At 47.2% G+C, this 18,867-nt stretch overlaps 1 protein-coding gene across 4 annotated transcripts in view; it reads right to left on the bottom strand.

Moving 5' to 3' along the window:
* The window catches only part of LOC135697073 (dihydrolipoyllysine-residue succinyltransferase component of 2-oxoglutarate dehydrogenase complex, mitochondrial), a 22,358-nt gene continuing 3,491 nt past the window's right edge, over positions 1 to 18,867 (bottom strand). For all 4 annotated transcript variants that reach the window (XM_065216660.1, XM_065216661.1, XM_065216659.1 and 1 more), the window contains exons 4-7: positions 12,706 to 13,392; positions 1,208 to 1,352; positions 831 to 1,136; positions 1 to 768 (exon numbers count right to left, since the gene is read on the bottom strand). In XM_065216660.1, coding sequence (XP_065072732.1) covers positions 634 to 768; positions 831 to 1,136; positions 1,208 to 1,352; positions 12,706 to 13,392 — 1,273 coding nt within the window. In that variant the 3' untranslated portion in view covers positions 1 to 633. The remainder of the gene's footprint in view (positions 769 to 830; positions 1,137 to 1,207; positions 1,353 to 12,705; positions 13,393 to 18,867) is intronic.

An 18,867-nucleotide genomic window follows, 5' to 3' on the forward strand; every position in this document is an offset into this window, starting at 1 on the left:
TTTAGTTAGCACGTTCATTTATTCTTTAAGATTTTTTTCCGTTTAAATTTTCAATAACTTTTTCCTCCACTTCACACAACAGTCGTCGGATGATGATGACAAATCGCAACAAAACCGGTTATCCACCTAAATCTGCCGAAGGTGTCTAGTAGAGTATAGTGTGTACGTTAGGTATGCTTGCTACAAAATAAACTATACGGTTGACTTAGCGTTTGATTTGCACGACGGATTAAAGTATAATGTGACTTATGTAAGAGAAAAAAAAAATACGTCGCATCAAATACGATAACAGGTCGACAAACTGTGTTTTGTCTAGAAAAGTACCAACGCGAATGGATTTCCAGTTTGTTTCCCCTATAAATAACAACGGTAGGGCGGTGCGTATCAAAAAGGAGTGTGCATCAATGAATTCGGAATTGGAGTTACGTTTACTGCTTTCCGGTTTAAGATTCTCATAATCACGAAAAGTTCATTTTCCTAAACATACGAACGATTCTGCTTGGTTGTTGGATACTATTGTTTTCTTGTTTTGTTTGCAATTGCCTTCTAGCACAGGTCGTGATGCCTATTGTTTCCAGGTTGTTCGGAGACTGAGTTCTAACTTGTAATAGTACAACGGTAAGTGGTAGAGTCTTACAGGCCAGCCAGGATGATGCGAGGATCCTCGACAGCAGCCTTAATCTTGCGCAAGAACATGACCCCCTCACGACCATCAATCAGTCGGTGATCGTAGGTCAGTGCAATGTACATCATCGGCCGCACGACAACCTGCAAAGCGCAAACCGGTTTTAGTTGCTTGCTCAATTTGAATCGTATCGTTGCAATCTTACCTGTCCTTTAATGGCAACGGGCCGTTCGAAGATGCCGTGCATTCCCAGGATTGCACTCTGCGGTGGATTGATGATGGGGGTACCCAGCAGTGAACCGAACACTCCACCGTTCGAGATGGTGAAGGTGCCTCCGTCCATATCCTCGACCGCGAGCGTGCCCTTCTTGGCCTTGTCGGCCAGCCCGGCGATGGCCAGCTCGATGTCGGCAAAGTTCATGCTCTCCACGTTCCTTAGCACCGGTACGACCAAGCCCTTGGGCGAGGCCACCGCAACGGAAATGTCGACATAGTCGCGGTAGATAATTTCCTGGGAGGGGAAAAAAAAAGCAGCAACGACATAAGATCAAGCGGTTATGTATAGAGAGGATTGGAACTTACATTTTCTCCGATCACAGCATTGACAACGGGTTGGTCCTGTAGGGCGTAGGCGGCTGCTTTGGTGAAGGCAGACATGAAGCCCAGCTTCATGCCGTACTTCTTCTGGAAGGCTTCCAGATGTTGCTTGCGGAATTCCATGATGTAGCTGAAGAGGATATTAGATAGTTATAAGTGGTGAATCAGAGATCCGGTAATGATGCAGTGCGTATGAGCCGAGAAGTATCGAAATATTGTTCAGTTATTAGGGTCGTGGTGCAGAAAAACATCAACTGCAATCTGCTTTCAAGGTATTTCTGAGGAATTGATTTCAGAGTAAATGTTAATGGAAACGCATAGGAATTTCTGAGGAGCAGAGCTCCTGTGAACTTCAAATGAAAAATTCCAAGGGCATTCTGAGGATAATTCCATGATAACGAATCCGAAGCATATGTCCTTGGAAATTTTTGGATAATATTTAGGGGGTGAAGGGAATTACAATTAAATCTGAGAATAACGCCAGGAGATCTTCAAAGGATTTAGGTAAAGAATTAGTTAGATTGGCAGTACGCAGATCTTGGAGATCGCTCGCTTGTAGCAGTCATCCTTCGTGCGAACAGTCACTACCCGAATATTTCCTTCGATTCCAGCATGAACTTCAGAGACACGTCCTAGTTGCCACTTCAACGGTGGTTGATTTCGTCGTTTGGTCCACTTTGTACGGTTGTGTAGATTGGACAGATATTGTGTCGGCCATTTCCTCCATAAGCATTGAACCAAATGTTGAACTTTCTGCCATGTCGATAAGCGATTTTCTAGTAATCCATCGAGACTGCGTTCCGGAATTGCTGTCAGCAGACGTTGTAAGAGGAAATGACCCAATGTGAGAGATTCGTAGTTACTCGGCTAACTAAGTGGGGCTAGTGGAACAGTCGGAAATTCGTCGTACAGCAAGCTTCGTGATCCTATCGCTCTCTTCAGTAGCGTTAACGAGTTTACAGCACTGTCCCAAACCTCCGAAGTTGGGTGAGCGCGCGGGAATGAAACGAAATTTGATATTGCCGTTCGCTGCATCTCTGGCCACGCTGTCTTGAAATTCTTGGCTGATGAAGAGTTTACGTAGTTCTTCTAGCTTTCGTTTGACTCCGACAAACTTTTTGGCTTTGCCGCACATAATGATGTTTTCCACGTCGAGACGAAAATCGCCTAAGAGAAGCTACAAAACCTTGTGATGATAGGTCAGCCACTAGCTCCAGGTGCACAGCTTTTGTGACTAGGCAAATGAAGACGACGACGAAATATTTCATACAGATGCAATTCTCGAACAACCTTGAACTTCGCGATCTTTCAACAAATCATCATACTCTTGGGGGAACCATTCCTTCTGTTCCAAGCGTACCAGCATTCGAAGTCCATCGTCGCCGCGTTCGGCGATCCTCGATTGGCAACCTTAGCGTTGAAACTGAAACGCCGAATGTACACTAGATTTGTTAATGATGAACGTAGAGTGAAGATTTCACTTGGTTCTATTCATGACAATGCAATTACTACACTCCTTTCCTCCAGAATCGACGGAAGGTATTCGCTCTGACTTGGCTCGGATGTTGGCCAGTTTGCTTCATCGTGCAACAGCCAGTGAGGTCCATGTCACGAGATATAACATCTGCTGGATTCTCCGTCCCGGAAACGTGATTCCAGGTCCCATGCTTGGGACTACTTGGACTGGATTTCTGGTACGCGATTTACCACAAACTTTTTCCATCTGGATTGTATCGATGCCGAGTATTTTACGATAGTGGAATCCGTCCAGAAGTACGATTTTACAGTCATGCGAATGCTGTTGATGACCTTCTCGAAAAGGTGTGCAACTAATATTGGTGATGATAGTTCGAGGCGAGGTATTGAAAGAAATGTCCTCTACTTCTTCTTGAGATTTTCGAGGGGAGCAACTAGATATTTGGCTGTGAACAAGCAAACTTCAACTGTGTCATCTTTCGAAATGGTTTTGATAGACTATAGGCTTTCTTCAAAGCATCGCAGAATCCATGTAACTCGACCCTTTTCAACGATTTGGTAACGTTAATCCATCCAATCCGATCATGTTTCTCCGATACTCCAGCCATGTTTCTAGTAGATCGTTGCTCAATGGATCATCCCAGTTACCAGAGTTGCGACCTATCACAATCACGATCATCAAACAGCTGATGGTAGTAACACTCGAAGTTCTCTCCATGACCATCCATCAAGTTGACGAAAGAAGTAAAAAGCAACTGGTGAATGTCGTCTTCGATGGTGATCCATCAACGATCTGGTTATTCCCGACAATCACGACACTCATTTGTGCTCGTTTTGAAGCAGTTACTGCTTTGCTTGCCTATGTGAGTGTGTTGGTGAGTGATGGTAGCTTCCGTTTAATTTTGCCTGCTTTGCTTGTAACTCACACAGTCGCGCGTGCCGAGACGAACTTGGTATGCGTAGGCATTGTTTTCATTGTCTTCTGTCGTTTCGTTTTTTCTCATCATCGTACTGTCTTCACTGTTTTCGTTGTGCTTTACATCATCAGCAGCGAGTGTTACGTCTTGCCTGTGAGCAGCGACCATTGCTGGTGATTGTTGTTTGCCATGGCTCTACCTCTCACTGCGTGACAAAACGTTCTGTCAGCGATATTCGGTTGATGCGTTGACGAGTGTCGAGTGAGTGTCATGATATTTTGCATCACTGCCAGTTACATTCACGCTTCAACAATTCCTGGATGAACAGTTTGGCTTGAACGATAACAGGACTAATCGATCCCAGAGGATCGAACAATCTAGAGATGTCCATTTCAGTGTGCTGAAGTGATAGCAATCCGTCCGTGGTTCCCACTGCAAAAATAGTCCACTGCAAAAATAGTCCGATCGTCCCGCAGATGCTCCGGAACGTGCAGCAAAATCTCCTCGCAATTTGGATTCCACTTTCTCAGCGTAAGCCCTCCAGAATGCATCAAGTCTACCATTTCATCGACGAATTGTTTGCCATCTTCTATATCTAGAAAGAGCTGGAATTAGGGTGTAACAGCTTTTGTAATCAATGACTTCTATCGACGATTTCTAGGAACTCAAGACACGCTCACGCAAACCAACATAACCATCGGGTAGGGGAAGTTTTCCTCTACCCGATGGTGTTGTTGATTTGCGTTGGCGAGCCTTAACTTTCTAGCAATCATCGAAAGAAGTCATTGTTTACAAAAGCTGTTACGCCCTAATTCCAGCTCTATCTAGATATGTCGTCAACTCCTGAGTGTTTCAGCACTTCTGGCGCTGCTGGATGTGACTGCTTTCCATCTTCTGCTAGTTTCAGCAGACACCTTGTAGTTCCGTAAGTTATGGTGTTCAATTCAAACGTTCGGATGATTTGATTGTCGGGACCAAACCATACAATCTTCTAGAGTTTCCGATCTGGGCCACATACACCAATCATGCGGTACATTATGGCAACATCAGCTACGACTGCAAAGCGATGGAGACGAAAGCGCAGATTTATGTGGACTACTTCATCCTGTCCTACAACACAAATTTTTCTATGGGTTTTGGAAGCTGATCATTTTTCATTATCCTTTGCCCGGATTTTTATTTTCGAACCCGGTTTTTTTTAACTAGTTCGTTTATTTGGTAGGCTCAATCGCGTTAGCTTTACGGAGCCGATAGTTCATTGTTCTTTGTTTGTAACAAATTTCACTTAATTCTATGTCTAGTAGGAGTTGGGCCGAATACTCGCGGCTTACTCGAGGTTAGAGAGGTACATTGTCGAAGGATAGGATCAGGGGTGGAGCTTGGGGGTTCGAACCCGGGTTCTCGATTTATTATATTTTAAGTAATTTTTAAAAACCTCACAATATCAAAAATCACACCATAAATGCCTTAGTTAAGAATCTTGAAAATGAGTCTAAGTCAAAAACTTCTGGGATCATTGTTAGGTATAATCTCGAACGAATCTAACGAAATATGGTATGGCCACAAGCCGGAGGTTTCAAAAATTGCGGATCTTTTTTAGCAAGGCTTTCTGCTTTGTCCCAAAGGAGAAGCGGAGGGAAAACTGGATTCCCGTAGCAAGCTTTGTCACTTTGTTGGATACGGTGTGAATGGGTACCACTTATGGGATTTTATTTGTTATTTATTTAATTACATCAACAGGCTGGATGAAGCCCCAATGATTTAAACCTTATCAACTATGGTAAAAAAAAAATACATTCAAGCATGGTCATAACATAAAAAAACATTAAAAAACGTATATCTTATAGTCAATATCTTAACTCCTGCCGGCGAAAAACAGAAGAAAACTTTCGACGAAGCGCATCACGGGAGAGATGAAAGTCGAAAACAGATGCAACTCTGTTGAATGTTCTCTGCAGTCCGCAAATCGCACCGTACGCTCCATAATTTGTGCGACGTAGAGGCAGTCTTAGCATAAGGTTATTACGAAGCGGTCGGGGTTGAACATTCAGGTCAATTTGCCTCAGGATAGCCTCACAATCTGTCCTTCCTTGTAGGATATCGGCCACGGTAAGGGCTCTGTTTGTGTCTCTTCTAGTCCGGAGAAGTTCTAGGTCGATAAGTTGACAACGGCTTTCGTAGCTTGGTAATCGAAACGGATCGTTCCAAGGCAATCTACGCAACGCAAAACGAAGAAAGCGACGTTGAACAGATTCAATTCTCTCGGCACCGTTGTTGTAGTTTGGGTTCCAAACCGCTGAACAATACTCAAGCGTCGATCGAACAAGCGAACAATAGAGAGATTTTAGACAGTAGATATCAGTGAAGTTTTTAGCTATCCTAAAAATTAACCCTAAAGTTCTTGACGCCTTATCAACAACATATGCAATGTGTTGCTTGAAAGAAAGCTGCGAATCCAAGATCACACCCAAGTCTTTCACCTGATTCACGCGTTCGATTGTCGAGCCAAGCAGGTCATAGCTAAATATTATCGGTTGTTGTTTTCGTGAGAACGTAATAGCGGAGCATTTGGCTGGGTTCACTACCATTCTGTTTAACCTGAACCAACTAGCGAATACATTCAGTTGACGTTGAAGAAAGTGACAGTCAGCAAATGAGCAGATTCGATGACCAGATGCACGTCGTTGAAGTACAGTATAAAAATTAACGGTCCCATGTGGCTTCCCTGAGGTATACCTGATGTGGCGAAGAAGCTAGCTGATCTGCAATCTCCTATGGCAACTTTTAGTTGCCGACCGGTAAGATATGATCGAAACCAACTCAGAAGATTACCGCATACACCGAGCCTGCCGAGTTTAGCAATCGCAATAGCATGGTTCAACTTGTCGAATGCTGCGGATAGGTCTGAATAAATAACGTCCGTTTGAACCCGATCCGACATGCTTTCGGTTATATACGATGTGAGACACAGCAGATTGGTAGTTGTAGAGCGGCCGACAGTAAACCCATGTTGATCAGCACTCAAAAACTGCTTGCAATGGGACAACAACGGTTCCATAATCACTAGCTCGAATAGCTTCGAAACGGCACTTAACGATGTAATTCCTCGATAGTTATCCACAGCTCGTTTCCTTCCTTTTTTGTGGACGGGAAACATGTGCGCAAATTTCCAGCAAGATGGAAATATGCCACCTGAGAGAGACATTCGGAACAGGTGAAGAAGCGGAATTAACAAGCTAGCAATATGTCTCTTCAAAAATACAGATGGAACTCCATCAGGTCCAGGATTGAAGGATGACTTGAGCAGAGTCGCGGCCTTAGAAATCATTTCTGCATTAACATCAATTGCACCCAGCGTTTGATCGTTTACTGGAACGTTCCTGGCAGCCAGGTTAATATGGTCGTCAGTTAGTGTCTCATTAGTGAATACACTGGAAAACTTTTCGGAAAAAAAGGTGGCATATATCCTGAACAGTGGCAGCAACTTCTCCGTTGAATTCCATAGACGATGGGAGGCCGGATTCCCTGCGTTGCTCGTTCACGTAGTTCCAAAAGGATTTCGGGTGTAGCTTAAGTTTGCGCTGGATGCCTCGTTGGAAATTTGAAAAGCATTCACGACTGACTCGCTGGTACATGTGATTCAGCCTCACATAATTTAGTTTCAGAGGAAGCGTGCGATACTTCGTAAATCTTCTCAATGCTGCTCTCTTGATTGACTTCAACCTACGTAGCTCTCTCCTTTGCCAGGGAGGGTGAGACACTTTGTAAGGAGTTCTTTTCGGGACGTGTCTGTCAATGACATATGCCAAGACATGTGAAAAGGTTTGCGCTGCAGCCTCAACGTCATCTGGATCAAGGATGTTCTCCCATACCATGCTAGACAATACATCTATGATGCTACGGTGCTCAGCTTTACGGAAGTCATAAGAAACCGTAGCAGTATAGTCGCCAAAATCACGCACGAGTTTGTCCTCAACAGTGACAATTAGAGGAGGGTGATGTGGAACTAGCTTAGTTAGTGCACAAGGAGCCGAGGAAATTGATGGAGCCCTGTCCTGTGTGCTCACGAAGCAGAGGTCCAAACTACGACCATTTTCATTAACTACATGGTTAATTTGAGAAAGCGTCGCTGCGCTGTAGTTGTCGAGAAGGCTAATAGCTCCTGCGTGAAATGTAGATCTATCAGGATCTGGATACAGGAATCCGCTATGACATGGACTCCACGAAACGCCTGGCAGATTGAAGTCACCAAAAATGAATATCTCGTCAACTGGAGTGGAACTTTCGACAACTGTGAAAACTGACCGACAGTGAGTATCGATGAGTTCATTGTCGCGGACTCGATCAGGTGGAATGTACAGAGCGCATAGAAATAGTGTGCGATCACCCAGATTGATGGCTGTCCAAACCTGCTCCACATTGTTCCATGAATCGTTCTCGATGGCCTTTGCCTCCAACCCGCTACGGACAGATTGGGAGGGATGGCCAGAAGATCGTAGTTGCGAGAGACGTCGTGATCGAAGAGGTGGCCGAAATCGCACTTCAGGAGCAGAACACCAGAGCACGGACTGTCGTCAGCTAGCGAGACCACTCTGTGAGAGCCAGAAGTGGAATTGCAGCAACCGGATATCGAAGAAGAGGAAGATACACCGGAAGACTCGGACGTACCAGTATCTCGGCGTAGTTCACGTATCCGGAATGCACCAGTAAGGCTGAACGCTTTGAGCGCGTGTTACGATGTAGTTTGTTTACTTGGTATTGTGTCATTTGAAGTTGACCGAAATATGTACATACTAGTATAGAAGCAAGAAGAGCAACTGCACTAGCTCCACCAACGGGCAATTCAAATAACACCTCTCAACTGTCGAACCAAATAATCGATCATCGAAAAAAGGCCTCTTCGCAAAGCAGCGAGATAAAAGCGGTGCTTCCCGATCGCAGCGCAGCAGCGCGACGGAAAAAACACACACACGTACAAGATACCGGCGCTGCCGTCTCACAGCAAAGTTCATTGCACGTACAACCGCCATTGTGGCATCACGCGATTGAGCAGTTTCAGGAAGTTCCGACACGAGTTGCCGAAAAACAGTGCATTCCACACCCGGTAAAGCATTGGGCTTTCCATTCGATTTTGGCTGACGCCAACCACACGATTTGGTCGCAGCACGTACTGGTTCGATCGAGTGAAACAGCGGGAAAAGGTAATTTCATGATAAAAACAACGCGGACGAGACACTAATTAATTTTATTCGGGCTCAGGCAGCACGTTTCGGATCCGGTTTGGTCCGACCGTGAGGAACTACCGATCGCTACACGTTGTCGTCACAGCGTGGGAATCGCTCGGACACGGAAGTCAACCGAAGTGGAAGGAGAAAGAAGCGTCCCATACGAGGGTGAGTTGCACCGAATGTGAATCCTGAATCTCCGCTAAAACTAATGGATCGACTTCCAGGGCGCTTTTCTCTTTATTTCGATCTTCAAACTCTTCGAACAGCAATTCTACTACCACACGGAGCGATAGAGCGACGATTGTCTCCACGGTCGTAGGCGGAGGTGCGCGTCGACAGCTAGCTCCGAAGATCTCTGGAACGAGTTGGCGCGAACGTTCGGCAAGTCGCCGGTCTGACGACGAAGGGAAGCCGATAAGCCGGCACGTCAATGAGGCGCAAGGGTGCAGTGAGGCCATGAAGCAAGTCCCTTAGTGGCAACAACGACGGCGAGCAGGAGAAAATGTGAGTACGTTCCAACATACGTAGTGGGCGGAAGCTTTGCGACGCCGAAGAAAAAATAAGGAAAACCCATGTAGTTTAGTGAGCCCTAGTTAGGACCAGAAAGAGGAGTAAGAGCAGGAGAGAGAGATAGAAAAGGAGCAGTAGATAGAAAGGGGGAGTATGTGGGAAATGAGAATACACATTTGTTGATGGCATATATTCTCAAGTTTTGTTTTATTGGTTGGTGCACATTGCCCTAAGTGTTTTTGATTGGTCCGCCCTATGGTAGTTCTGCTCTACCGCTACCGGGGAACCGTAACACACGGAGGATTTTGTGGCGGAAGTTCCGGACAGTACCGAAGAGCTGCAAAAGTTGGATGACTGGCCGGAATGGGAGATTGCCATTGAAGAGGAGTTACTATCACTGGCGGAGAACAATACGTGGGAATTGGTAAACCTCCCTGAAGGTAGAAAGGTCGTCGATAACAAGTGGGTGTTCGGGTTGAAGCTCAATCCGGATGGGTCCATTCATAAGCGGAAGGCTCGACTGGTCGCAAGAGGCTTCACTCAGCGGTACGGCTTTGACTACTGTGAGACGTACTCGCCAGAGGTGAAAATGTCGACTGTCAGGATGATGCTAGCTTTCGCCAACCAACACGATTATGCTGTTCACCAAATGGACGTTACAGCCGCTTTCCTCAACGGTAGGTTGTCTGAAGACATATACGTGCGTCAGCCCAGAATATATGAAAAGGGGGAGAAGGTTTGCAAGCTTCGGAAATCTCTCTATGGGCTGAAGCAAGCCTCTTAATCATGGAATGATCGTTTCAACGTCTTCGCTGTAAGCGAAACGGACCGGTATACCTGTTGCTGTACGTGAGGATGTCCGGGAAATCGAAGCTGTCAAACGGATGCTGCAGCAAGAGTTTAAGATGCAAGATTTTGGGGAAGTGCAGATGTTCCTCGGTCTACGCATAGAACGTGACACGGTGGCCGGTACTATCAAGCTAGGTCAGCAGGGATACGTTGAAGCAGTGTTGAAGCGATTTGGGATGGAAGCGTGTAAACCGGCGTCTACTCCAATGGAAACTGGTCTGCAACTGCAGAAGGGAAGTGAAAGCAGCCATTTGGATAAGCCCTACAGAGAATTTATTGGTTGCTTAACGTACTTAATGACAACCTCACGTCCCGATCCGAGTGCTGCTATATCGTATTTTAGCCAGTTCCAGTGTAACCCTACCGAAGAACACTAGGTTCACACCAAGCGGATTCTACGTTATTTGAGCGGCACACCGTCACGTGGTTTCGTGTACAGGAGAAGTGAAATTATCGATCGGCAGATTCTACGATTCGCTGATACAAATTGGGCAACGGACGTGAACGATCGTCGTTCTGTGTCTGGGTACTGTTTCCGGATTTACGACGCTACAACTTCGTGGACTACCAGGAAGCAGCGAACGATTGCTCTGTCATCGACCGAGGCCGAATGCTCGGCACTTGCGGACTGTATTTGTGAAGCCATTTGGATATGCAAGCTGTTCGATGAGTTGAATATACGTGACCAGAAGCCTGTTGAAATCTACGAGGTTAGCAATCGGTTATTGCCATAGCCGAATCAGAGGCACCTTCGAAGAAGCTGAAGCACACAGCAGGGAAGTTGTATATTAGCTTTATATTGCAAAAAGGGCGATTAGCGGGCTTGTTGGTTACTTGGGTAAAGAGGGGTGTTGGGTATAATCTAGAATAATCTAACCCTTTTGTATTTTGTGTGTATGCCAAGCTAAACTGCCTGCCTTGTTATGTATACTCTTGAACATTGAATAAAAGCCATTCTGCAGTGTGACGTCAAATAAGCTGATCGAAGAATAAGATCATAAAACATTTGGAAAATTCAAGATATTAAAAATTCTTCTTAATTTAAGATTTTGAAATTTTTTACAAGTTCTAAAATCTTGAAATGTTGCTATAACTGGAATCTTTTTAATATTTCAAAACCCGTGATTTCGTTTTTGTTTAATCCAGGTTCTTGATTGACAAGCTTGATTACTCTGAGCCATGATTTTTTCCATATTTCAAGATCTAAATTAGGCTGTTTCCGAGATCCGATGAATTTCCAAATGATCCGCAACCTTGGTTTTTGTTTTAACACTGGATTGGGATCTAAAACTAAACAAAATTAAAAACAAATTAAAAAAAAAGTTGATAAGTACGAAACCTACAAATTTTTCTGGATTAGAATATTAAAAATATGTATATGTCCGTAATTTGTCGAAATTCAAATGACACAGAAACTAGTTTGTTAAGCCTTATATTTTAACAAAAAGCTAAGTCCGCAATCTTCAAAATTTTCCCAAGTACAGAACCTTGAAACTGAAATACGTGAACCTCGACAGTGAGACATGCATAAGGGCGTATACGCGATGATCGATTCTCTTCATCTATTTTCTCTTTGCATTGCTACAGCTAAACGAAACAATTTTCTAGAATTTGTTCAATGCAGTGTTGTAACAGGTTGCATTGGCTATCAAAAGCAACAGCAAACGCACCGAGAAATGGTAAATCTAGCGAGTTATAAAAAAAAGAAAATCGACAAAAAGTATCGTTTACGCCCTTATGCATTTGTAGCTCTTTAAACTACCCAGGGTTAATGTGTAGCTGTTGATGTGCTGAGAAAACACTAGGCGTAAAACTCCAGCAGAAAATTTGAAAGTGACATCAAAGTAACTGCAATAGCATTTCAAAACGTCGCTCTAGTTATATTGCTAATAATCATCTACCCACGGCACGCTATCTTATCAGCGCAGCGCAGTATGCTATTTCCTAGCATACCTTCGTCTCTATTCTATCGCTAGCAACTAAACCAAGCCTCCGTTCGCATCGCGTAAACAATGGGATTAATCTATCAGTCCACATCCCATACCACACCACCCAGTTTAACATTCAACCCATGTGACACGAGCTTGTAATCAAACTATATCAGCGAGTCAAAACAACAAGTCAAGTTCACGGCCATCGACTGGCGCCGGCCAGGCCAAGCCTCCCTTTGCTAAGCGTACCCATGTCGATGATTTCACTTTTCATTTTCAACCACCATCACGTGAGATCATCACGCTCTCAATCGGTGACGCTTTGCCCCGACACACTTTGCTGACGCAGGTGTTATGTGCGACATGGCAATGCGCAAACAGCTAGCGTCACACAACGGTCGGTGCCGGAAGCTTACCTAGCTAGCGTATTTAGCGACAGTGTACTAATATTACTAGCCACGCAGAATCATGGACAGATGAGTGATTTTTCGGGGCATTACGTATGTATGAATGGCAGCTCAAGGCTAAAAATAAATCAATCGTATTACGCACTTCCATTCCCTCCGACTTACCTCATATCGATTTCATTGAACGTGGTTAGCATGGCGTTGGTGTTCTGGGCTTCCTTCAGACGGGAAGCGATCTTCAGCCGCATGCGGGTCATCTTGACGCGCTGTTCGGTTCTGGTGCCGGTGATCTCCTTGCTGTAGTCGGCCGGAGGCAGCTTGACGGTGGCGGCGTCGATGGCTTGCGCGTGACGCATGGCAGCGACGGGCATTTTGCTGATGGGTCCCGACGGTGGTGGCGGAGGTGGTGGTGGAGCGGCCGCGGCTGCCGGTGGTGGAGGTGCAGCAGCTGCAGCCACTGGTGGCGGTGGTGGCGGTGGCGGAGCGGCAGCAGCAGCTGGCGCAGGTGCTTCGGCCTTCGGGGCTCCTGCCGCCGGAGCTTGACCGGTGATTTTCAGTTTGAACAGCTGCTGACCGGCCTTGACGGTGTCACCGTCGGCGACGTAGATTTCCTCGATGATACCGTGCCCCGGTGCGGGCACTCCCACCGTGGTCTTGTCGGTTTCGATTTCCATGACCACTTCGTCGGCAGCGACGGCATCGCCGACCTTCCTTTCGAACTTGACATCGCCCTCCGATACGGAATCGGCGAACGGAGGCACCTTGACGATCTCCGAGTTGAGCAGTCGGGCAGAGGTGAATATGCCACGTTCGGCCTGCAGCCATCGGGATGCACCGGTTGCGGCCGTCGAGCTGGAATGGATAGGGGGAGTGTGATTAAAAGGCATTATTTTAATAGTAAAATTGTATCCGTAAAGAGATGCTTCGTTGAAGATTCATGTCCAGAAGTGCTCATTTTTGCTTCGCAAATTTTCTTCTACGTTATTCTATTAGTTTGCTGAATCACAGTGGCACTATTAAATGACGTAGCATATTTTAAAGATTTTTTAGCTTTTACGATTTAATGTTAGTCCAAAACGAAAGATCCTTGTATGTGTTTCAATAATTAAAGTGGTCTGTAAAGACACAGAGAACAAACGTTGGGGCTCGAGCAAAAATTCGTGTTCGACTTAAGCGCCACCAACGCCGACTTCACCACTTAAAACCCGGAAAACACGATCAGTGCAGCCACCGATGGGGGGCTAGATTTGATCATACAAGTGGGCGTCCTTCAGAAAGGCGATCAGCGCAGCCAACGTCGAGGGGTCGTAACCAAGCAGATTACTGACGTTCTCCGGGAGTCCATAATGTTCGCGTAGCTTCTGGAACTCCGGGCAGATACACAGCACGTGTTCCACCGAGGCGGGGATGCTGCAAATTGAACAAAATCTACGGAAAGGTGTCCCACCGAAATTACAGGAAATCCTCGCATGGCCGGTCCGGAGTCTTGAGATGATCGGTTTCCTTGATCTTCCTCAGGAAAGTGGTCCGCGACTGGAACCATTTCTGCTGCCAGGCTTCCATAATAGTATTCACAATCCAACGCCTGACGTCTAGGAGGGGTACGTTCCTGGTGTAGCGGAGACGGGATGCACCAGATCCCGCGAGTCTGTCCGCAGCCTCGTTTCCCGGAACACCGCAGTGTCCGGAGATCTACGTAAAGACAGTTGAAAGTGGGGTGTACCGTGTAATGGCTTGTATCCAGTGTGAGTCCGTTAACACGAGGATCGGTTGATCTACCGGAATGATGACTGCGTCTACAATAGCTACGGCTTCAGCGGAAAAGATGGAACACTCCTCCGGTAGACTTTGACTCGTTGCATTGTTCGGTCCTGCCACTTCGAGTCCAACTCCAGCCCGCGACCGCGATCCGTCCGTAAAGCGATGAACGTGCCCTGGTTAAACCGATCCGAGAAGCTCTGCAACAGAACGTCTCAAAGCTGCAGAGTTATCTCCGGGTTGAAATCCGATTATCTATTTTGACGACGTTTGATCGCCAACTCTTTTCTCCATTCCAGTGGACCCTGGCCACCGGGGGGAGGTCACGGTTGGCTGCAGTGCGGAGGAGAAAGACCCTTTCGTTCCCGGATGTCTTAGCAGCGAGCGCAGCGGCTTTCGTAGCAATGGCTGTAGCAGATCGATAGCGGAAAGGGAGGAGTCCGATTTCCATACATGCGGCGTCTGCAGGCGTGGAAGGGAGAAGGCCGGATAAGATGCGTACGTAGGTATTGTATACCGGAGCGAGGATGTGGTTGAGCTTCTCGGTGGCTAAGCAGGTTATTTCGAGGCCGTAGAAAAGTCGACTGTCGATAACAGCCCGAGCGGCACGAAGGCGGATCTCCCGGTTGCTGGAGCGATGCGGGTGGGACAGTTTTCTGAAATGCTGGTTGAAGCTTAGGGTACGATCCAGTACTACCCCCAGAACACGCACTGTTTTCTTGAGCGGAATCGGATGATCTTGGATGGTGATCGGTGGTCCTCGAATCAGATGGCCCGAGTGAAAGATATGGCACCATACACTCTTCGGCGCGGAGAGCTGGAAACCAACCGAAAGCGCCCACCTGCTGACGGAGGAGACTGCTGCTTGAGCTATGTTCCTGGTGCGCTTAGACGTTCGTCCCGTTACGACGATGAGTATGTCGTCGGCATAAACGATTACGTGCAAGTTCTTGGGCAATCGGCTGAATACCCCGTTCATTGCCACCAGGAATAGCGTTACCGGTATGACGAATCCCTGGGGCACTCCAGTTTCCTCGGGGACAGTCACCTAGAAGGTACGATCAAAGAGGAAATTTCGTACAAAATATGTGATGTGACCTTGGTGTCCATGTCCTGTTGAACGCCTTTGAAATATCCAGGGAGACTAACTCCGCATGGTGACCGTTGTCCTGGGCTTCCTTAAGTACTTTCCCGAGGGCTGCAAAGTAAGTCGAGGAGCCGTGTCCTTGCCGGAACGCATGCTGCCGTTCGTCAAGGAGGCCGTTTGACTCCAGGAACTGCCTAAGACGACGATTTACCATTCTCTCCGTCACTTTTGCCGCGCAGCAAGTGAGCGCAATCGGGCCTAAAGGAGCAGGCTTCTTCACTCACCGTGTTGTTCTTCGGAATGGGCACGACCAAGCTTTGTTTCCAGAAGTCCGGATACGAGTCAGTGAGCCATAGATCGTTGAAGAGGGCGAGTAGCCTCGTTTTTCCGTCGAGGGAGAGGTTTTTTAACACCGGGTATTCAATCTCGTCCGGCCCGGCAGATTTACCACTACTGCTGCCGAGGAACATCGGGTGGAATTCGCAAGTGGCGAATGCTGCTTGTGGAAGGTTTGACGCGCTGGACGAAATCGCTGTCGTAGCCACTGACAGCAGACAGGCCTGCAAAATATTTTCCTAATTCGTCGGTGATGTCCTTCGGTTCTGAGATCGAGATGCCATGAGCTTGGATAGTAGGTGAAGTAGACCGCCACTTGCCGCTCAGAGTGTTGACGCGATTCCACAATTCACTCGACGATTGGGATCCGTCGATTGAATCCAGGAAATTCATCCAGCTAGATCGCTTTGCGTCACGGATCACCTGTCTGCACGAGAGATGGCGTTCTAGGTAAAACTTCAGCGCTTCCTCCTTACCAGGGTCGTCTAAGGCGAGACGCTTCAGCCGGCGTAAAGCTTTGCGTCACGCCTTCACCGCACATTTGGTATCCTCGTTCCACCAGCGCAGGGCTTTTCGCCCAGGTACGCTACCCATCCTTGGGATAGATACTGTTGCAGCTTCGTAGAGTACTTCCGTGAAGCTCGAGATGTCGTTCGGATCGCGTTGCTGAAGGAGAGCGTCGGATTTCTTCCTGAAGGCGTCCCAGTTGGCTTTCTCGTAGCGCCATCTGGGTCTCCGAGTCGTTGGAGGGGTCACGCCTACGGAAAGCTGTATGCGGATCGGGTAATGGTCACTACCATGCAGGTCGTTACTGATATTCCACTGATTCCACTGAAGAGAATCGATCAAAGTCACCATCAGACATCAGCATCATCTCAGAAGAGACATGGATCAGTATCGGACAGCCACCCACTCAACCGACGGAGGATTATGCAGTAACAGCTTCTGGTGGCAACCTTCTCGCCGAGTTCCAGACTGAAATTACCATCGGAAATGTTACCAAGACTGGTCGCATTTTCATCTCGATCAGCGCTGAACTCAACGTTCTAGGAATCGAGACTATAGATATGTTCGATTTGTGGTCTGTTAATCGGCAGCTTGGTTAACGTCGTTCACCATAGTCCCGATCAGTTCACCAATCAACTCAAGCAACAAATTTCCATAGGTATTCCGAAGCACGCTGGGTAGATGCACAAAAGCACAAGTGAAGCTGTACCTGAAGCCCGACGCACGTCCCGCCTATTGCCCGAAACGACCAGTAGCGTACGCTGAACTCCACCAAGGTGGACGCAGAACTTGAAAGACTCCAGAACAACGGTATCATTTCTCCAGTTCAATTGGATCGGATTGGGGCAGCACCAATAGTCGTCGTACGCAAGTCGGACAACGTATCAGTCCATGTATGTGGCGGAACTTGCTGGAGCACGTTACTTTACCCATCTCGATTTGTCTGACGCCTACCTACAGGTCGAGGTCGAGGAGGAATCGCGAAAGCTACTCACGGTCAACACGCATCGTGGGCCGTTTCAGTATAACCGGCGCTTTCCAGCGCATCATCGACAGTATGGAGTTAAGCCGTATCTGGACGACATCCTCATCGCTGGTCGCACCAAGCAGGAACACGATCGCAGTCTCTACGCTATTCTCGAGCAGATACGTGAGTATGATTTTCACCTACGCCTCGAAAAATGTCGTTTCGCACTCTCCAAGATCAAGTTTCTCGGACACATCGTGGACAAGGACGGCATTCGACCTGATACTGCAAAAACAGAAGCCTACCTCGGAGCAGTCAACTACTATGGTAGATTCGTGAAGCAAATGAAGCAACTCAGAGATCCTCTGGACAATCTCCTCAAGAAGGATGCACGCTGGAACTGGACCAAAGATTGCCGGAAATCTTTCGAGCAGTTCAAGACTATTCTACTTTTTGACCCGCTGCTTACACACTACGACCTATCTAAGGAGATCATTGTTGCAATAGATGCATCGAAGTACGGTCTTCGCGCTGTCATCATACATCGATTTCCGACCGGTGAAGTGAAGGCAATCGCTCATGCATCTCGCTCACTGACCCCAGCAGAGATGAACTGCGGACCAGTGGAGAAGGAAGCATTGGCCCTGATAGTCGCTGTCACCCGTTTCCACAAGATGCTGTATGGACGAAAATTCCTCCTGCAAACCGATCATCAACCGTTGCTCAAGGTTTTCGGCTCTAAGAAAGGTATAGCTGTTTACACAGTAAGCAGCGCTGAGCCTTCAGCCTTGGGCTGGTTCCTCTCTGGGAATCCCAGATGGGGAATCCCCTATTTGAAGGGGGGTGGGAATTCCAGAGGGAAATTACCCTAACAACTTAGTTTGGATCCCAGAGGGGATTTCCGAAAAAGGGCGTGGGGCCCCAGAAACAGAGATTTTAGCTACGGAGTTTTTAATTTGGTGGCCCTGGAAGGGAACCTCCGAAAGGGGTCCCTTAGTTGCTTAGTGACTGTCTTAGTACTGTCATTTTGTTGGAGAGTTCCGTTTTCGTTGCTTTGGTCTGTATAGTTGCTGATGTGGGTGGTTAGTTGTGAGATTCAGGTTCCGAGTGTGCTCTGGTATGGTGGTGATGATGATGATGGTGAGTTAGGTGATCAGATTAGATCGAACAGCTAAGCTTCCCGCAGGAAAGCTAGGACTGTAATTCTGGTAGGATCGTTTTTCTGATGGCAGGGGTTTCACTGGCCGCCCAATCTCGAGCCCACCCTTCGTTGGTGATTTTTGATACCCATTTGTTGAGGTCCGGACCAGGTACAATTTGCGTGTACTTGGCTATACAATCTGAGTTGGCTAGTTGGTCCGCTTTTACGTTACCATGGACCCCGCAGTGTCCAGTTATCCACACAAAGACTGTGTTGTTTGGCGCGTGTTCCTGTATAGCCTGGATCCAAGGGTGTTTGCTCGTATCGGATTCCAGTGCGGCTACCACACTAGCGGAGTCGGTGAAGATGGCTATTGATCGGTTGTCGGGAATGGTGGCTGCAATGAAGGCGGTAATGGCTTCCGCAGAGAAAATGGAACACTGATCCGGGAGTCTATGGCATTCCGCGAGGACCGAAAATCCCGATTCCTACCTTTCCCTGGGCTACCGAGTATCCTCCGTATTTCCGGTT

This window comes from Ochlerotatus camptorhynchus, unplaced genomic scaffold (genome assembly GCF_037179485.1).
Source record: "Ochlerotatus camptorhynchus isolate MF236.1 unplaced genomic scaffold, CSIRO-AGI_Acam_v1.1 ptg000066l, whole genome shotgun sequence".
In the NCBI taxonomy this organism is placed as follows: domain Eukaryota; kingdom Metazoa; phylum Arthropoda; class Insecta; order Diptera; family Culicidae; genus Ochlerotatus; species Ochlerotatus camptorhynchus.